The 19,351-nt window shown below is 51.8% G+C and overlaps 1 protein-coding gene across 1 annotated transcript in view; it reads right to left on the bottom strand.

The window, feature by feature from the left end:
- Window positions 1-1,127: 1,127 nt before the first annotated feature.
- Window positions 1,128-19,351, bottom strand: part of KCNK12 (potassium two pore domain channel subfamily K member 12) — a 52,308-nt gene continuing 34,084 nt past the window's right edge. The window contains exon 2 of the mRNA XM_060027583.1: window positions 1,128-2,238. Coding sequence (XP_059883566.1) covers window positions 1,337-2,238 — 902 coding nt within the window. The 3' untranslated portion in view covers window positions 1,128-1,336. The remainder of the gene's footprint in view (window positions 2,239-19,351) is intronic.

Below are 19,351 nucleotides of genomic sequence, written 5' to 3'. Positions count from 1 at the left end.
GTCAGTGACCTCCTAGGAGGTAGAGGGTGAGTCTGGGAGAAACTGTCCTTCACCTTGAGGATCATCCAGGGCAAAACTTTAATCCTAAAATTGCTTCCATCCACCAGCTCTCTCCCTCCTGCCTTCCTCCACCTCCAGGACAGACTGTGTGTGTGGAAAAAACACATTCACTTGAATATTAGTGGGGGCCAACCAGGGTGTAGAATGGGATGTGTCCCAAACACATGGCTCTGGAGTCAAATTCTCTGACACTTGCAGGATGACTGCTTTGGTTCCTGGTGCTGCAGGCCCTGGTGCCCACCAGTGTGGCTGGCAGAGCGCTGATGCAGAGGAGGGGCAGCTGGAGGGGGTACTGCGCTCTGCACCCCCGGGCTCTCTAAAAGGGAAAAAAAGATAAGAAAAAATCCACACCAACAAAGAAAAATCTTGTCTGAGAAGACTCAGACATTCCTGGTTAATAACGAAAAGCATTCCCGTGGACGATGCTGGTGAAAGGAAGGAGCGTTGAGGGGATTCAGAGATGTGCCCTGAGCCTCAGAGATCAGCCAGCTGAAGCAGAGCTGGGCTTCTGCAGCCCGAGTGCTCCCGGCCCTGCAGGCCACTCCAGGCTTTCCCTCTTTAAAAGGAGTTGCCCTGTGCGCTGTGCTAAGTGGACTAACTCCAGGCTGAGAAAGGCCTGCTAAGCCCCTTACCACTGCAATTCCCACATCTCTGGGAAATGCCACAGTCCGCAAGTTGGTGCTGTGTTTCATCCCATTGCATAATACTACGCCATTCTCTGTGTGTAGCGGCTGTACTATATATATACATCAGGAGGCAACATATGGCTCTCCCCATCCCCACCTGTCATAACTGTGACTATATCACTTCTGACGACCAGAAGGAAGCTGCTGGGCTGGGCCAGGATTCTAAATGCTGCGGAGGTAATTCAGAGCCATGAAAAGTTGCACCATATGCTTTGGGGTTGCCAGCTGCTTACGTGCATCGAGACGGGGTTTAGTGCCAGTCTGCAGAACCCAGGGGTGGCACTCTTCTCACTGCCGTGTGCACCGGGCGAGGGTCTGGGGTGCCACTTTTTCTCTCCCTGGAGGAGAATCTGCTGGGGACCACAGTTCTCCAAGAGGGAGCCCATAAGGAAAACAGGCTCCCCCAAAACCTGCCCTTGATAACATCAGGCCTGGCCAAATAGTATTTCTTTAAAAAAAAAATTTTTTTTTTTTGGTTTCATTTTATTGGATAAAGGTTAAGAAAGCGCCAGCGTCTGAGAGAAGGAAAGCAAACGCCGCCCGGCTGCACCCCAGCCTGGTGAGGGTCCGTGGCGCGGCGAGGCACGCGTCTACCTGGAGGCGCTCGTCTCGGCCAGGCGGTTGTTCATGATGCCCAGCGCGCCCACGCCGCCTGAGAAGCCGTTCTGGCGCGTGTTGACGCACACGCTGCGCGGGTAGCCGTTGGCCGTTTCGGACAGCTGCTTCTGCAGCAGCGCCAGCGACACCTTGTTGGAGGCCGTGAGGTCGCGCATGGAGATGAGCTCGCCCGACAGGCGACGGCCCTCTGCGTCGCTGTCGCGGGCCGCGGGGTCGGCGCCGAGCGCGGCCAGGCGGCGGCGCAGCCGGGAACCCGGGGTGATGGCGTTGCGCCGGGCCAGGGGCGCGCCGGGCGCCGGGCAGCAGCGCGTGCAGCAGCGGCAGCTCAGCTTGCGCAGCATCCAGTTGAGCACCTGCTTGATGAGGATGGAGATGACGTTGAAGAGCGAGTAGATGCAGCACACGCCGAGCAGGATGAAGAGGAAGTTGCCCAGGCGGTAGAGCCCCTGGTTCCGGTAGGCGGCGTGCTGGCTGCTCACCAGGTCCCCGAAGCCGATGGTGCTGAAGGTGACGAAGCAGAAGTAGAGCGAGTCCACGTAGTCCCAGCCCTCCACGCTGGTGTACATGGCCGAGGCGCAGCAAGACAGCAGCACGGCGAACAGACCCAGGATCAGCAGCACGTGGTACACCGAGGGCTTCCAGCCCGCCAGGCAGTCGGCTTCCGAGAGCGCCGAGCCGCGGCGGAAGGTGGCGGGCAGCAGGCCGCTGCGGCGCAGCTGGCGCTCCCGACAGGCGCGCATGATGAAGGCCAGCAGCGAGATGATGCGCTCCAGGAAGAGGTTGAAGAACAGGATGGTGCCGGCACAGCCGAACAGCCCGTAGGCGATGAGGAAGGCCTTCCCGCCCACCGTTGCGGGGGTGGTCATGCCGAAACCTGTGGAGACCAGAGCGGGGATCAGCGAGGTCCCGGCTGAGCGGGTGGTCCCCACCCTGTGCGGGGCAGGCATGTGCAGGTGCTGACATGGCTCCTATGCTGAGTGGCATCGCTCAAGTGGTATTTAGATATTTCTCTGCCTTGGTGGCACTAGATATGGTTCCTAATCTGGGCAACCCCTAAACTGATGGAGGAGACATGGCCCCTCGTCTGGGGTGGGGGATCTATAAATCAATACGGGTGAGGCAAGATGGTCACTAGGAGGGACCCATCAGGAAACACAAAACAGAAGCCACTGCACAGATGTGATGCCCACAAACTGAACAAGTGTCACCTGGTCTCCCATCCCTCAAATTGTTTTTTAATGTACCAGTGGCACACCTGGGCCTTGTTAGGACAGACTTCCATAAAGGCTTCATTTTATGGGATTGCTGGGGACAAGGTAGGGTGTGTTCAGTCCAGGTAGCTCTATTTGATGGTCTCTGAAAAGGGAGAGTTTTGTCAGTTTATGAAACCGACAAATGGATTGTTTGAGAATGAGTCCACAACCTTCAGAGAGTGAGCGTGGCTCTGCCATTGGACATCAGCTCCTTCTCACCCAAGGACCACCATCACCCTTGCTCACACTTGTAGCCAAGGGAAAGGTTTTGGCCCCGCTGGGTCCTGTGCTGCCGGGTGTCTGGAGTGGCTTTTATCCTGAGAGGTCTGCTCTGTGCCGGGGCAGCTGCTCAGTGCTCTGACTCTTGTAATTAAGTCTTAATTTACCCATTCGTTCAAAGCACCGTCTTTAAGGGAGCTTCTTTATCAACTGATCTCTGCAGAAGGCTTGGTTTCCCGCCAGGATGCTCGTCCCCTGTCATCCAGGGCAGTGCAGAGTGGCAGCTCTGCTCCTCCAGCCTGAGCTCTCAGCCAGCTGCCGGCTGTGATGTCCTTGTGGGACCCATGCTGCCTGCCTCTGGTTATGGGAGGGGATGTAATCCCTTAGCATGAAGATCCACTGCTGCCTGGAGTCTGAGCAGAAAATGCATCATCTGTCTGAGTGGCACAGTAGCACCTGTCAACACCTCTGTAGCAGAAGTTCAGGGGCATCCCTGTTTAATGCATGCCCGACGTCAGGAGATCTACCTGTGCACTGTTAAGTGGGGGTGGTGCCAGCTCTGGGAAAGGTGTGGCTTACCATTTCCCTAAAAAGGCCAGAGAAAGTTTTTTTCAGAATGATCCCTTAAACTTGTATGCTAATCATTTTCTAGATTCCTTGGAGGAAATGCCCAATTGCCTGACATTGTCTCCATCTTATGCTTAATGACTCAAGTTAGGAGAAAACCTTATCATGATACCTCTGTTGAGGAAGATGGATTATGTCCTTAGATTCAGAATTTGGCCGTAAGAGTGTGAAAAAAGCCAAACTAGCAGTATAACCAGGGACTCAATAGAGGGATTTTGCTACACTTTAAAGCCAAACTCAAGTTCTTGAATTCATGAAGAAATCAGCTCTGAATCGATATGACTATACGTGGAGTGGGAGTGTTTGTGTTTGTGTGTGTGTATTTACAGAAAGTCCTAGGTTGATGACCCAAGTGTCCAACAGCCTAATTCATGGTCTGTTCATACAAGGAAATACTATACAGCAAGGAAAAAGCACAAACCACTGCTACTTGCAACAGCATGAATGAATCTCACAAAAAGAATGTTAAAAGAAACTGGACACAGAAGAAGTATTCCATTTGCATAAAATTCAAAACCAGGCAAAACCAAGCTACAGTGTCTTTTTAGGGATGCATACTTGGCTGGCAAAATTATAAGGGAAATCAAGGAAATAATTTTGATAAAAGTCAGAATTGGGGTTTCCTCTGGTGACTGGAAGGGGACCCAGGGGGACTCTGGGGTGCTGGAAATCTTCTGTTGACCTGGGTGGTGGTTACATGGGTGCTTATTGTATAATAACTTTCAAATTGTATGTTTTATGATTTTTTTGTACTGTCATGATAAGAAACACTTCAAAATGCCTAGACCGTTAGAACTGTGAACTTAATTCTGGTCTGCCCCTCGCTGTATAGGTGAGGGAGAAGGGGCAGAGGGGACACGACCTACAGCTTGTGGGGGACAGATGCCACACATGTGTCCTGGCTTCTAGCTTCGTGCTTAGACCATCATACACAGCACTGCTGCTACTCATGAAGGGAAAACAACACCTCTCGTAGGGGGATCACTTGGCTAAATTCCTAAAGAAATGAAAAATCCTGAGCCTGGAATATTAATACTATGCCTAAGAGGATATTGAATGGGATTTTCCTATTTTTGAGAATTTTCAGCTAAAGTCTTAAAGCTAAGAGTGACGTGTAATATGTTAGCCCTCATTCTGAAGAGAAGTTTTAGATACCTCTATGTCATATCGATTAAAATAGCAAAATGGGTCTGGTGACTAGTAACCCCTACTACCCACTTCCAGGCTGTACAGAAAGGTTAGAAATTATCCAGGGATAATGGGAGACGGTCCTGAAGTAGGAGGGGTGCTGTGGTACCCGCAGGTCTAGAGATGGCGGTGGTGGTGATGGTGAAGAGAACGTCAGGCTGCAGCAAGGGCAGCCTGGCAGCTCATTTCCCAGTGGATGCTGGCTGAGCTGCAGACACTTGAAAGCTTACCCAGGAGCACTGGAGTGGAGCATGGTGAGGGTTTCGGGAGAGCCAGAGGTGTCTCCTGGAGTCTGACGCTGTGCTCGATAGTTCTCTGGGTCAGAGGCTGACCGGAGCAGCCCACACAGGCAGGGACAGGAAGAGGGCATCAGTGGGAGCAGTCTGTACTCCCAGGGCACCTTGCGCCAAGGATGGGGGAGAGTGACATGGGTCAAGCAGACTCTGCAGACGGCAGCCACATCTGAAGAGACGCTGCCCGGGAGGGCTGCCTGCTGGATCAAGGGTGCCTGAGGGGCGGAGGGCGGGGGACAGCATGCGATGTAGTCACAGGAAGCACCACCCACTTAGGGAAAGGTGCAGGGCAGTGGTCCCTGTATTGGGGGGGAAGGGGGGAATCTCCAAAGACCCAATGGGCTCCATGGAAGGGTATGTCTGTCCTAGCCGTGGGCATTGTGATGCCACCAGCAAAAGCTAAGAAAGGATGATAGTGGCACCAGTGATGTAAGACCAGGAGGAAACAAACAGATGACCCCTCCCACACTGCAGGTCCCTGAGCCGGGGGCCAGGCCAGAGCTGGAGGGAGAGGCTGAGCTTTGATTAGAAGTGAATTTGAAGATGGGATTTAGATTGGGTTGGACATCTGAGAATGGGTCTCGATTTTAAAACTGGTAATACTTAAAAAAATATTATTTGGAAAACTCTAGCATCTATCCAAGACGTTGTTAAGGAATCCAAAGGAGAATTCTTCAAAACCATAGATGAAGACAAAGCCATTTCCCGTGCCAGCCCATTTAATAAACTGGTTCCAAAGGCCCACCACTCACAGTGCCAGCCCCGCAGGTCTCGTTTCGCTCCATCTCTACAACCTGTGAGGGAGGCACACCCCTGTTTAGCAGATGAGGAGACCTCGGGTCAAGGGGCTAAGTAGTTGCCATGGCCGCACAGCCCAGAAATGGTGGGGCTGAGCCTGAAACCCAGGTTGGCTGGTGTCTAACATCCACCTTCTCTCTGCCACCCTAGACTGTCTTCTGAGGGCACCGCAGGGCCTCCATGCCTCTTAGAAAACCAAGAGGGCTGGCAGCTGGGAGAGCACTTTCATGTGGGCAGGGTGGCTGACCCTCAGTCACAGCTCCTGTCCCCAAGAGTCCACTCTCCTCTTGTGGCTCTCTCTCCACTGACTGTTGCTGGGGAGGGGGGCCACTGCTCCCCCCTTAATGTCTTCACCAAGGTGGACTCATCCCCCTTCCCGTGGCACAGTTAAGACAGCGAGGCAATTCAGACCAGACTCAACCCAGGGCTTGGGGACAGCAGGAGGACTGAGGCACAGGAGGGACCGCTGCTTCTGGCCCGCAGTCCAGCCGGTTGCCCCCAGGCAGGGCACTCATCTGCCCGCTGGGCTCCTGACAGGACTGCCCCTGCCTGACCTACCCCCGAGTCAAAAGCCATCTCCACTCTCGAGGAGCATCTTCAGATTCCCCCAAACTCCTCCATGACTGGACTCCTGGCTCCTGCCCCAGCACCCCCTTTAGAGTCTGGGTTTCTTGCTGAGGATCTGCCTCTCCCCTGGATGACAGAACCCTGAATGAGACTTATTTTTCCACCCACGCTTCTCCTTCCCTGCAGGGCTGTGGCCTTTGCCAGGGCCTCTACACAACAGCACCACCAGATATGCACCTGCAGCACCGTCATCCACCCGCTCATTCCTTTTTCCAGCAAACACTTACTGAAGACCTGGTTTGGCAGGCCTCGGGCTGCGCTCAGGGCTGTGGTGGAAAAACAGGCAGACACCCGCACAGAGGATCCGGGCTGCCTTCTTAGAGGTTTTGCACAGCTCCCCACCCCTCTGCTGCCCCCATGCAGGGGCTGGGCCAGACCTGTCCTGAGGTGTCCTCATGGCTGTGACTCCAGGCCCAAAATGATGCCAAGTGCTTGGCTGTCTGTGGCACTCTCTGCCCAGAATGAAGGGGACAGGCAGGTCAGGAGGTTCTCTGTCCAGCACAGAGGGCACCCAACACAAGTGTCCCTCTCACTGCCCCGATTCCTGAGGTCCGGCTCCTGTGCCCACTTCACTTCCCTTTGCTTTCCTACAGACCCACGTCGGCTCAGCTCCAGAGGCAGGGCGGAGGGGGCACAGTCTACCCTCCTGCCCCACCAACGCCGAGAGGCTCAGAGCTCTGGGCTGCTGAGACCCCGGGGCCGGACCTCTTGCCGAGGGCAGTAGGGTCTGTGCCCGGTGCTGCTGCCTAGCCAGATGCTTCCCAGGATGGAAGAACAGTCCCCTAAGCTCTGGGAGCCAGGCTGGCTCTGGAGAGGGGCCTTGAAGCTTCAGCCAGAGAAAAGGCAAACCCTGCCACCCCGAAAATCCCCCTTTCCCCCACTCACACCCTGCGGGGGCGGGCGTGATCTGTCCCCGGGTTCGCACCAAGCCTCAATTTTGTTTGTGCCACAATTGATCTGCCATCCCAGTTTGCAAAGAGCAGACACTTGGGGGCTTTATTATGCCACTTTGACAAAAGCTGTGAAGCTCATTCCCACAGCCTGTCTGGTGCCGCCTTCGCAAGTGGGGCCCTGGTGACAGGGCCTCTGGAGTTCAGCTCCGAGAGCCTGGAAGTGAGATGGGGAGACCAGCACTGGTCTGAATCGGGCCCTGGGTGGCAGCCTCTGTGCTGGACACTGGACGCATGTCCCCTCATCCAGTCCCTCCAGCCACCCTGAGAGGGACGCATCATCAACCCCAACAATGCAGGCAAGGACGTGGGCCAAAGGAACCGAAGATACTCGGCTGAGTTTCCGTTTGTGAGTGGCTGAGCTGACCCTGAAGCCCTTTCCACTGCGCCAGATGGGAAGCCTGAGCTCATCACCTTGGGGACTTTTTCCCACTGGCTCTGCAGTATCAACTTGGTGGAGGGGAAATATAATTTATAATCCAACCTGGGATACTTTTGAGAGCAAATCATTAGCCCAGGACAGCAGGTGTAAACCAGAGTTGATCCAAGCAACTGGGATGCATGATTAAACTGCAGATTCCAAGGCAGGTCCCACTCCAGAGGCTTATTTAGAGGGACCCAGGAATCTGCATTTTAACAAATGTCCCCTGATGATTCTAATGTGAATGGGCTAAAGCCCTTCCTTTAAGAAACAATATTATGCTGTATCCCTGATGACCCTACTGGCTGGAATCTGCCCAATTTCAAATATTTTGATTTAAATTTCTTTTAAAAAATTTTTTCAGCTTTATTGAGTTACAGTTGACATATAAAACTGTAAGATATTTAAAATATACATCATGATGATTTGTTGGTTTAAATTTCAAGTGATCTAACACCCTTGTTGTGGACATTGCAGCTATCTCCTTAACAACCATCGCCCCACCCCCCAACCTAAAGTGTAGCAGCCAGGCCCCTTGGAGAACTGACCCAACTGCCAGGGGTGGGCTCCATTAGTCTAGGCCAATCAGGAAAATCCAGTCCCTTACCACGACCGGCTCAAGGATGGATAGGCCTAAGCCAATCAGTGCAGGCCATTTTCACGGCTACAGAGACTTGCTCAGGAATGGGCATGTGACCCCATTCAGGCCAATCAGATGAGAGGAGAGTTTCTCTGATAGTTTCTGGGTAAAATGCATCTCACTTTTTTAAAAAATACTTATTTATTTTATTTATTCATTTTATTTATTTTTGGCTGCATTGGGTCTTAGTTGCAGCGCGTGGGATGTTCATTGAGGCACGAGGGATCTTTCGTTGCGGCGCACGGGCTTTTCCCTCTCTAGTTGTGGCATGCAGGGTTTTCTTCTCTCTGTCTTTCTAGTTCAGGCCCACGGGCTTAGTTGCCCTGTGGTGTGTGGGATCTTGGTTCCCCGACCAGGGATCGAACCCATGTCCCCTGCATTGGAAGGCAGATTCTTTACCACTGGACCACCAGGGAAGTCCCTAAATGCTTCTCACCTTTAAGAGCTGCCCTGGGTGTGGAGGGAGCAGGAGGTGGCCCCAGGAGTGGTTGGCGGCCACCTGTGGCCATGAGGAGCGAGCCTTAGACGAAGCTGACACTGCAGAAAGCTGTCCGAGTATCCTGAAAACCTAATGAGCTGTCCAAACTGCAGGCTGCCTGACCTACCCTTGGACTTCCAGTTACATGAGCCCATAAATCTCTTTTCCTGCCTAAGCCTTCTGTGACAGGCGACCAAACACACTCCAGCTGGTGCCGATGGTTAAGGGCCTGGTTAGACATCCCAGGGTCAAGGAAATGGTATCAGACTTGAACTCAAAGCTTTGCCTGCTGTTGTAGCCTCTTATGAGCCAAGTGATCGAAGCAAGTCACTCTAACTCCTCTGAGCCTCTATTTCTTCACCTGTAGAACGTCGACCTCCCGATGCGAGCCCTGTCTGTGAACTGTAATACAACCTGCCAGTGGGTGTTCCTCAAGATGAGACAATAGACTTAATGCGAGGTGGAGAGAATGCCCATGATTAAGAAAAAGAAATTTTAAGTAAAGTGAAACGCGTTTATTTACTGCGGGACTTTTTAGAGCACTCACCGTGTTAATGTGATTTATGAAGCCACCAGGGCTATGCTAACACTATCCAGTGTTCCCCAAACAAATTTGACCATCGAATGTATTTAGTCACCTCAGGTGACTCGAGTATTTCAAAGAGTAATATTTGGGAAATGCCATACTCTATCCTCATGAAGAATTAAGGATGAGGCATTTAAAAATATTCTCGAGGATTTCCCACGTTTTAAAAAGTCACTGCAACACTGCAATGCCTTTTCAGTGCCTGGCATGGAGAAGGTGTTGGGCCACGTCAGCTGAGTGAATGAACAGACTGTCACTCTACTTGTCTGGAGCAGTGATTCTCAAACTCGATTATCTAGGACCCAGCTGGGGATCTTGTTAGCTTCTGGGGTGGGGCTCACAATTCAAAATTTCTAACCTGGTCCCGGGTGAGGCCCCTGCAGCTGGTCGGTGAACCTTATTTTGAGTACCAAGCACAGATGACTTATAGTATTAATTACCTTCAGGGGCCTGTCTCCTGAAGAGAGATTGGGAACCCCTTGGGAGTAGGGACCAAATTATATTGGCTATTTGGAACTATAGGTTATATGGGCTGCTCAGGTTTGAATCCTAGCTCCACTACTCCCTAGCTGCGTGTCTTTGAGCAAATTACTTGACCTTTCTGTGCCTCATTTTATCTGTAAAGTGGAGATGATAATATTTGTATTTTTGTACTCAACTGGGTCAATATGTGCAAAACACTTAGAATAGTGCCTAGCACATTAATAAGCCCTTAATAAAGTCGTCTTCATCTTTCTGTTCTCCACAGTGAGCAAGGGAATCATGTATAAATTAGGCACTGATAGTTATTTGTTGACTGAAAATAAAAGTTTCAAGAACATCTCAAGGGTGAGAGTTAAATGTCAGGGAGAGTGAGAAAGCTGAGGTGTGGGGTTGGTGGGCAGAGGAGGGGAAAGGACCCATTAGGACTCATCAGATAAAATACAGGACTCCCAAATAAATATGAATTTCAGATAAACAAATCACTTTTTAATGTAAGTACATCCCAAACATTGCACGGGCCATATTTACACTAAAAAATGCTTCGTTGTTTTTCTGAAATTCGTATTTGACTGGGAGTCCTGTATTTTTATCTGCTAAACCTGGCAGCCCTACCCATGGCCCTACTTGTCTGCTGGGCACACTACTTTGGGGAGCGTCTCCTAACATCCCCCTCTCCCGGCATCCTTCCTGACTGGCTGGAGGAGGGATAACAGGCTCACTTTAACAGTCAAGGAGCCTAAAGGTCACACAGAACCGGGCCTTGCCCACCCGAGGCCAGGCCAGCAGCCTGGTCTTCCAGCGCCTCTCCCTCTCCAAACAGGGAACAGTGGGAGATGTGGAGTGGGCTGTGGTCAGAGGGTGGGGCTGCCATCGGGCTGCTCTGTGGTTGGAGCTGAGACACAGACTCTTGGGGAGAAGGAGGGAAGCTCCTGGCCACGTTCCGTGGAGGAGGGCTGGACGCTTGAGAGGAGACACTTCCCTGGGACTGGAGCCCCAGGCCTGGAACCTCTAGGCTGCCCGTGTCATCCTTCTCCAAGTCCCTCCCCTGAGGAGGACAACTGAGTAGCCTGGCCAAACCTTTTGGGAGGGCTGGGAATGAAAGGAAGACTGGAAGAACTCTAGTGACGAATGGAAACGCGGAGGGGATAATAATAGCTGAAACGTGTTGCGCCCTCACTATTTCCGGGCACTGTGCCAAAGCTTCATGCGGATCAATGCACACAGCTCTGTGAGGCACTGGGTAGCGTTCATTCTAAGTCATGGCCTTTTTCCTGAAATTTTAACAGCCCTGAAATCAGGATGCATCTTACGGTCAATGACTCGACATAGTTTATTTGGCAGCATCCTAAATTCTCAATGGTACACGTTATTGGTACATTTATAATTGATGGTGTCTTAGATTTGATGAACTACAGTGGGAACTATTATCATTCCCATTTGTGAGATTAGTAAACTGAGTCACACTTAATAAAGACACTTAGGTTAAGTAACTTGCCCAGATCACAGAGCAAGCAAGTGGCAGAGCCCAGGTGTGAAACTAGAGGAGGGAGCTTGCGACGTGATAAGGGAGAAAGTTAAATGCACGAGAGTTCGGAGGAAAGAGACATAGGTTGCTTTTGGTTGGAGCAGCAGTTCTTAACTCTGGCTCCATAATGGAATCGCCTGGGAAATTTAAATTAGTCCCCTGACCAGCTTAGGTCAGAAGCAGGGCTGATGCTCTCCTGGTGCAGTGGCTGGGAGAGTCTTATGGAGGAAGAGGTATCTGTGTTCAGTCTTGTAGGGTGGATGGGATTTCGAGAGGGAGGAAGTAGAGGCCTGGGCTTGAGAAAGGTGTGCCCTGCTGGGAGAGCGCCGTGCACAGGGCCAGGGTAAGGGGCTGGGTTCAGCCTGGCTGGTTCCCACGTGCAGCTTGGCATCTAGCCCACAGACGTTTAGTAACTCTTGCCGATGGAGTGGATGAACCTGTGGCAGAAGGAGAAGGACAAGGCTGGGAGACCCTCCTATCCACGTTGTACTCAGGCTGAACTTGCAGGAGCACTGCGGCTGTGAGAGTGTCACCTGACACCGCAAGAAGCTTCTTCATCATCTGGGCCTGGCATCCAGCAACCTGTCTGGCCTTGCAGAGACTTACAGACCCTGGAAGCATCAAGCTGCCGAAGATAAACTCGGGGAGTCTCCCCTCCTGCAGGCTCGGGAAGGGCCGGCAGCAGCTTTCTTGGAGAGTTGAGAGCAGAGGCTGTGGCGTCAGGCTCTGGCGCCTCCACTTGCTGATGGGCCAATGGGGACACGTTATTTCTCCCCCTAAAAGTGGCCTGATGACTGCCTACTTCGTAAGGTTGCTGTGAGGAGTAAACGAGGAGGTGGCTCCCTGGTGCGCTCAAGAAGCAGCAAGTGTAGCTGGGAAACGCCCCGGCGAGGCCCCAGCCCTCACAGTGCAGCTGAAGAGCCGAAGGTGGAGCAAGGAACGGGCGAACCACGGACTAGGAGTTTCGGCGGAAAGGACAACCCCCCTGTACACACACCTAAGACGACTCTACCGCTAACTTGCTGTCCCTGCGTCTCGCCGGGCCTCTGTGTCCTCGGCGGTCCCCGGTGAGTGGCAGCGTCCCCTCTGGGATGGCTTCAGGCTCTGGCCCCTGCACCGAGGGGGTGGGGTGGGGAGGCCCCACCTTTTCCAATCCTGAAATCAAGGGTGGCAATGGGGGAGGGGGACGCCGGAGAGTGGGCCTGTGGTGGGAAAGCTGAGACTGGACTGCGACGTTTGCTGCCGCTGGAGGGTTTGTCTAAATTGTAACCGAGATGGGCAGCTCCCTGAGGGCGCAGCGCTGGGTTCCTTCCCACCACGGCCAGGTGGGGGCTGGGCTCGTGCTGGATACTCCCTGACTCAGGACAAAGAGGCAACAGAAAAACACAAGTCACGTGGAGGAAGCGGACCCTTCCATTCTCCTGTTCAATTTTGCTTGTTCTCTGGGGGCCTTTGGGATGATCTTTGTTTGCTGAGAGCAGGGGGTGTGTGGGGATAGCTGAGAGGGCAGAGGGGCTAGGAAAAGAAGGCTGAACCCCGCAGGCTGCAGGTCAGGGATTTTTAACATTAGGAAAGTTTCGGTAATTTAGGAGTGATGGGCAAGTGACCCCAAGAATCAACTTCGAACCTCGGCACTGTTTTCCTCGCCAGTGGGGCTGATTGAACCTGCCCCGCCGCACGCTTCATCTGTGGGATTAAGGTTTTCTCTCCTCACCAGAAATCATTCAGCAAAATGAGCTATTAAAAGCCAGCTAACTACTCCTGCCTCCAGGAAGCTCCCGCTTACCAATCTCTCCCGGGGCCCGAGCTGGAGCAGCTGTCAAGCTCGGGCCCTCGGAGCTGGAGGGAAGATGACTCATTTACATAGAGCCTGTCCTCCGTCCTGCCCCCCAGATCTGTCCCTGTCTCTCTGATGACTAATCCTTTCCAGGGATGAGCTCACCGCCCCTCCTGCCCACCACGACAGGAGCAGAGCCGTAGCCTCAGCCCAGAATTTGGGGAGAAGACTGGCTCCAAGGCCAGGGGAGGCAGGGACGGTCCCTGATGGGACAAAAGTCTGGCCATCGAGAGCCCGCACTGGGGCAGTGAGATGAGGAAAGCCCCGAAGCCCGCCCAGCCCTGGCCTTTGCTCCCTCCACCTTAGGGTCCCACACGCACACAGGGCTGTGGTGAGGCACAGGCCATCTCTCAGAAGGGCAGACACACCTGCTGTGGGGAGAAAGCAGGTCCACCAACCCGGAAGTGTCAATATGATGTCAACTGAATCACATTTCATCTCAAATCCTAGATCAGAGAGGAGCAGATTTTGAAGAGGGAATCTGCGGTGGTTCCCGTCAAGCAAAGGCCCCTGCTCTCACGTGCTCAGTTCCAATTCCTCTCAGTTAATTCAGTTTTTATCCACCTGGCGAAGCACTGGCTCATCGCTGCCCATGCAGCTGTGAACCACGTTTGAAGGAGGGCCTCTGCGCCCAGGCTGAGGGGAGATGCGACGAAAGGGGCCAGTGCCCTGGAGGCTCGTGCCTCGGGGCCGCTCCTCAGGGCTCCGAGTCCATCCCGCTGACTCGGCCTTGGTGCCCGGCCGCCTCGCCATACCTCTTCTCACAGAGCCGGTTTGGCTGGCTGCTCAGAGGGGCAAGCAAGCCGAGAAGGCACGATGAAAACAAGCTGCACTTTAAGCTGCAGCCAGGGGAGCGCTGTGGAGGGTCCCGGGGAACCCTGGGCGTGGCCTGCTGACGGGGCCCCTAGCCCGAGAGGCTGGTAAGCCAGCACAAAGGGCTCCGTTAGGGCCTGGCTGGGTCAGCACGGCCTAGACTTGTGCCCCTGGACTGAGGCTAAGGGCTGAGGGCGCCTCCTTCTGCAAAGGGGGCAGCGGCTCTTCCTACCACACGGTCTGCTCCCAGCCCCCCTGCGGGGAAGGGAGGTTGGTCACTGGCTTACAGGGAGGGAGGGGCGGAGGGGCTGGACGGCTAGAGCCTTCGGCTATGCGCCGCACTCTGCTGGTGTGTTCACAGAGGGATCCCCGGAGCTGCTCCCGGAGGCTGCGGCAGTGTGTGGCTCCTGGTCACTATTGAGGAATGGAAACCGAGGCTCAGAGAAGTGAAATGACCAGTGAGAGAACACCACCAGCATTCAGGTCCCAAGCCCCACATTCATGGCTCTTTCCATTCCACGTCTTAAGGCCTGACTCAGCCTTTGGTTCAGAGATCGTGGCTGTGATTTTCTGGGTTTTGCTGTTTTTTTTAATTAATTATTTATGGTGGCGTTGGGTCTTCGTTGCTGCGCGCGGGCTTTCTCTAGTTGTGGCCAGCGGGGGCTACGCTTTTTTGTGGTGCGTGGGCTTCTCATTGCAGTGGCTTCTCTTGTTGCGGAGCACGGGCTCTAGGCGTGTGGGCTTCAGTAGTTGTGGCACACAGGCTCAGTAGTTGTGGCTCGCAGGCTCTAGAGCACAGGCTCAGTAGTTGTGGCGCACGGGCTTAGTCGCTCCACGGCATGTGGGATCCTCCCAGACCAGGGCTTGAAGCCGTGTCCCCTGCATTGGCAGGTGGATTCTCAACCACTGCGCCACCAGGGAAGACCCTGTGATTCTGTTTTGAAACATGCAAACAACTGTACCTTGCAGGAGGACTTGCTGTGGCCAAAATGCCTGCCCTGGGCCTATGGCATGAGTCTGTACCAGATCCCAAGCAACAGGAGATGGAGGCTAGGGCTCAGAGGTGTTAAGGACCTTGTCCAAGGTCCCAGAAATTCCAACTCAGGTCTGCTGACTCCAAATCCCACATTCCTTCCACCTCATGGTGGTGACCTTGCCTTTAATCCCCTCCCCCCATTTGCACAGAGGCCCTGATGACTTGGGACCCAGATTCCTCGTTTTCTGAAAACATTCTTTCTCCTTCTGCACATTGTCCCAGATCGATTGCATTGAAGCACGGCTCTGCCCAGATCTCTCTCCTGCTCCCTCCACAATGAGCTCCCAAGTGACAGGAAGATCCAGAATTTCTTAGACTGGGATTCAAGGCCCCAACTTTTCTAGCATCATCTCCTCTCTTTGAACCTTCTTATTCAGGGCCACGAGTCCCCTCACTGATCCATACACACACATATTCATTCTCCACGTAGTTACTGAAAGCCTGCTCTGTGTCAGGCACTGTGGGGATATGAGGTGAGCAGGACGGGCAGAATCCCAGCCTGAAAGAACCTAGTGCCCTGCAAGCATACCACGAATATTCCCTCCTCCGTGCCTTTGCACCCGCCGTTCCCCATCTCTCAAAGTCTGCGACAACTTCTTTCCTTTTCTGTTCACCTACCTGAATTGCATTTGTCACCTGACAGCACTTAGAGTTCATCAGGCATTTAATTATGTGCTGCTCACAATGGCCCCTGTACTACTGACTGTGGTCCCACAGGATTATTTAACCTTGTGTGTTTCTGTGTGCCTTGCCAATGAGGACATGACTCGTGTCTTAGGTTTCCTGTCACACTTTATAATGCAGGAGTTCAAGGAACAGCTGCTAACTTCCTGGCAGAACCAGCGGTTTGTCTAGTGACCACCAGCATGTTCCGTACCAGAAATGTGGTTTCCATCTTAGTTTTAGTTAATTTATCTAACATGTTTTTGAGAACTGCTGTGTGCCAGGCATGGGGGGCGGGGAATACTCAGATGTACAATATTGTCCATACCCTGCTGCCAGAGGCCACCAGGTACACACCTGCAGGTGAAAAAAATTGAGTCTACTGACTCACTTTAACAAGGGAGACTGTCCACCATGGGGGGCATTGCCATCAGCAGGTATCAGAAAGGACTCATTCAGGATTTGGGCTTGAGTTAGGTGACTTGGGGGAGGGCTCAAGAAAGCAGGGCTTTGCTCTGAATTGGACGTTACCAAAGCAGGGAGCGGGGGTAATTCTAGGATTGGGTGTTTCAATAACTCTTACCTAGAAGGGGGAATGATGGGGCAAGGCCAAAGCTGGGATTGGTAAAGAAGCAGCAGTCGCTCATGTTAACCACATGGGGGTGTTTGGTCATTTTTGTGGTTTGGATGATGTTATTATTTGGTCTCTGTTCAGACATGATTACCGGTGAGTGGTTTGGTTTTTACTCTCACTCCACCCTGGTCCCAAGGTGGCCTCATGTGATGTAGATGTCCTGGGAAATTGCTTATGTTCAAGGTCAGAACCCCACCCCCACACTTCCTGTTGCCTAGCTGTGAGTGCTGGGCCAGCTCCTGGCTCTCAGAGGCTGCTTTTGTCTTTCTGAAGACAGTTCTGCACTTAGCGTTCCATAAGATGCTATTCACTATTTCTTTTTAAAGAAATTCCCTCCAAGTCTTCCAGTTTATTTGGCTATATATATGGGAGACATCATGGAATGCCAGGAAACAAGAGAAGAGGTCTGGGTGGGCTTCCTAGAGGAGGTGCCGCTGGCTGAATAGTAAAGATGCCTTGCCCAAGCAGGTGGAGGCAGTGGGAGAGAGTCTTGGAGGTCTGGGCTGGAACTTGGGTTCAAGGGTCATGTGGATAAGACATCCCAGGAAGCATGTACAGTATGAGAATGGGGGCCCCTGGGGAAGCCCAGCATTTAAAGAGCAGAAGAGGAGCCTGTGAAGGAGGCTTTCATTCACTCAACAAATAGTTACTGAGGGCCCACTATCTACCAGGCCCTTGGGAGTCATGAGTGATCAAGACAAAGTTCTCTCACGAGGCTTACATTTCAGCATGGGAGATGGATAATAAACTACAAACATAATGTGCAAGTAAACTACATGGCATATTGGAAAGTGGCAAGTGTTATGGAAGAAGAAGAAGGAAAAGAAGGGGAAGAAGGAGAGGAAGAGGAAGGAGAAGGAGAACAATAAGAGGAAGAGGAGGAAGAGGAAGAAGGAGAAGGAAGAGGAAGGAGGGGGAGGGGGGAGGAGGAGGAGGAGGAGGCTTCCCTGGTGGCGCAGTGGTTAAGAATCCGCCTGCCAATGCAGGGGACACGGGTTTGAGCCCTGGTCCAGGAAGATCCCACATGCCGCGGAGCAGCTAAGCCCTTGTGCCACAACTACTGAGCTTGCACTCTAGAACCCACGAGCCACAACTACTGAGCCTGTGAGCACAACTTCTGAAGCCCAGGCGCCTAGAGCCCATGCTTCGCAACAAGAGAAGCCACTGCAATGAGAAGGCTGTGCACAGCAACAAAGAGTAGCCCCTGCTCGCCGCAACTAGAGAAAGCCCGCGCACAACAAAAAAGACCCAATGCAGTCAAAAATAAATAAACAAATAAAAATTTTTAAAGAAGAAGAAGAAGTAAAAAGAGTTGGCTGAGGGGGTGGGGAGAGCCTGGGGAAGGGAGGGGGCAAGTTGCAGTATTAAGTGGGTGGGTCAGGGCAGGCCTCATTGAGGAAGTAACATCTGATGAAGGACTGGAAGGAGGTGACATCTAGGGGAAGGGTATTCCAGGCCAATCAACAGCCAGAGCAAAGGCCCTGAGGCAGGGAGATGTAGGTGTGGGAGAAGAGAAGAGGGAAAAATAGAGGAAACACTGGACAAAGAGTTGGTCAGCAGATCTCTTATGGACACTCTCAGGGCAAAGTTTAAGTTACACAAATGCCCCAGAATATGAATAAAACCGAGGAAACTTCCACAAGCCTCTTAGATAGCCTCATCATGAGAGGGCAGACAGCAGAAGCAAGAAGAACTACAGTCCTGCAGCCTGTGGAACAAAAACCACATTCACAGAAAGATAGACAAGATGAAAAGGCAGAGGGCTATGTACCAGATGAAGGAACAAGATAAAACCCCAGAAAAACAACTAAATGAAATGGATAGGCAATTTTCCAGAAAAAGAATTCAGAATAATGATAGTGAACATGATCCAGGACCTCGGAAAAAGAATGGAGACAAAGATCAAGAAGATGCAAGAAATGTTTAACAAAGATCTAGAAGAATTAAAGAACAAACAAACAGAGATGAACAATACAATAACTGAAATGACAAATACACTAGAAGGAATCAATAGCAGAATAACTGAGGCAGAAGAACGGATAAGTGACCTGGAAGACAGAATGGTGGAATTCACTGCTGCGGAACAGAATAAAGAAAAAAGAATGAAAAGAAATGAAGACAGCCTAAGAGACCTCTGGGACAACATTAAACGCAACAACATTCGCATTAGAGGGGTCCCAGAAGGAGAAGAGAGAGAGAAAGGACCCAAGAAAATATTTGAAGAGATTATAGTCAAAAACTTCCCTAACATGGGCAAGGAAATAGCCACCCAAGTCCAGGAAGGCAGAGAGTCCCATACAGGATAAACCCAAGGAGAAACACGCCAAGACACATAGTAATCAAGTTGGCAAAAATTAAAGACAAAGAAAAATTATTGAAAGTAGCAAGAAAAACAACAAATAACATACAAGGGAACTCCCATAAGGTTAACAGCTGATTTCTCAGCAGAAACTCTACAAGCCAGAAGGGGGTGGCATGATATACTTAAAGTGATGAAAGGGAAGAAGCTACAACCAAGATTACTCTACCTGGCAAGAATCTCATTCAGATTCTATGGAGAAATCAAAAGCTTTACAGACAAGCAAAAGTGAAGAGAATTCAGCACCACCAAACCAGCTCTACAACAAATGCTAAAGGAACTTCTCTAAGTGGGAAACACAAGAGAAGAAAAGGACCTACAAAAACAAACCCATAACAATTAAGGAAATGGTAATAGGAACACCCATATAGATAATTACCTTAAATGTGAATGGATTAAATGCTCCAACCAAAAGACACAGGCTTGCTGAATGGATACAAAAACAAGACCCATATATATGCTGTCTACAAGAGACTTCAGACCTAGGGACACATACAGACTGAAAGTGAGGGGATGGAAAAAGATATTCCATGGAAATGGAAATCAAAAGAAAGCTG

The sequence above is a fragment of the Delphinus delphis genome, chromosome 12, assembly GCF_949987515.2.
Source record: "Delphinus delphis chromosome 12, mDelDel1.2, whole genome shotgun sequence".
Lineage (NCBI taxonomy): Eukaryota > Metazoa > Chordata > Mammalia > Artiodactyla > Delphinidae > Delphinus > Delphinus delphis.
Note: the sequence above shows the minus strand (reverse complement) of the source record. Positions and strands in the feature narration are given on the sequence as shown.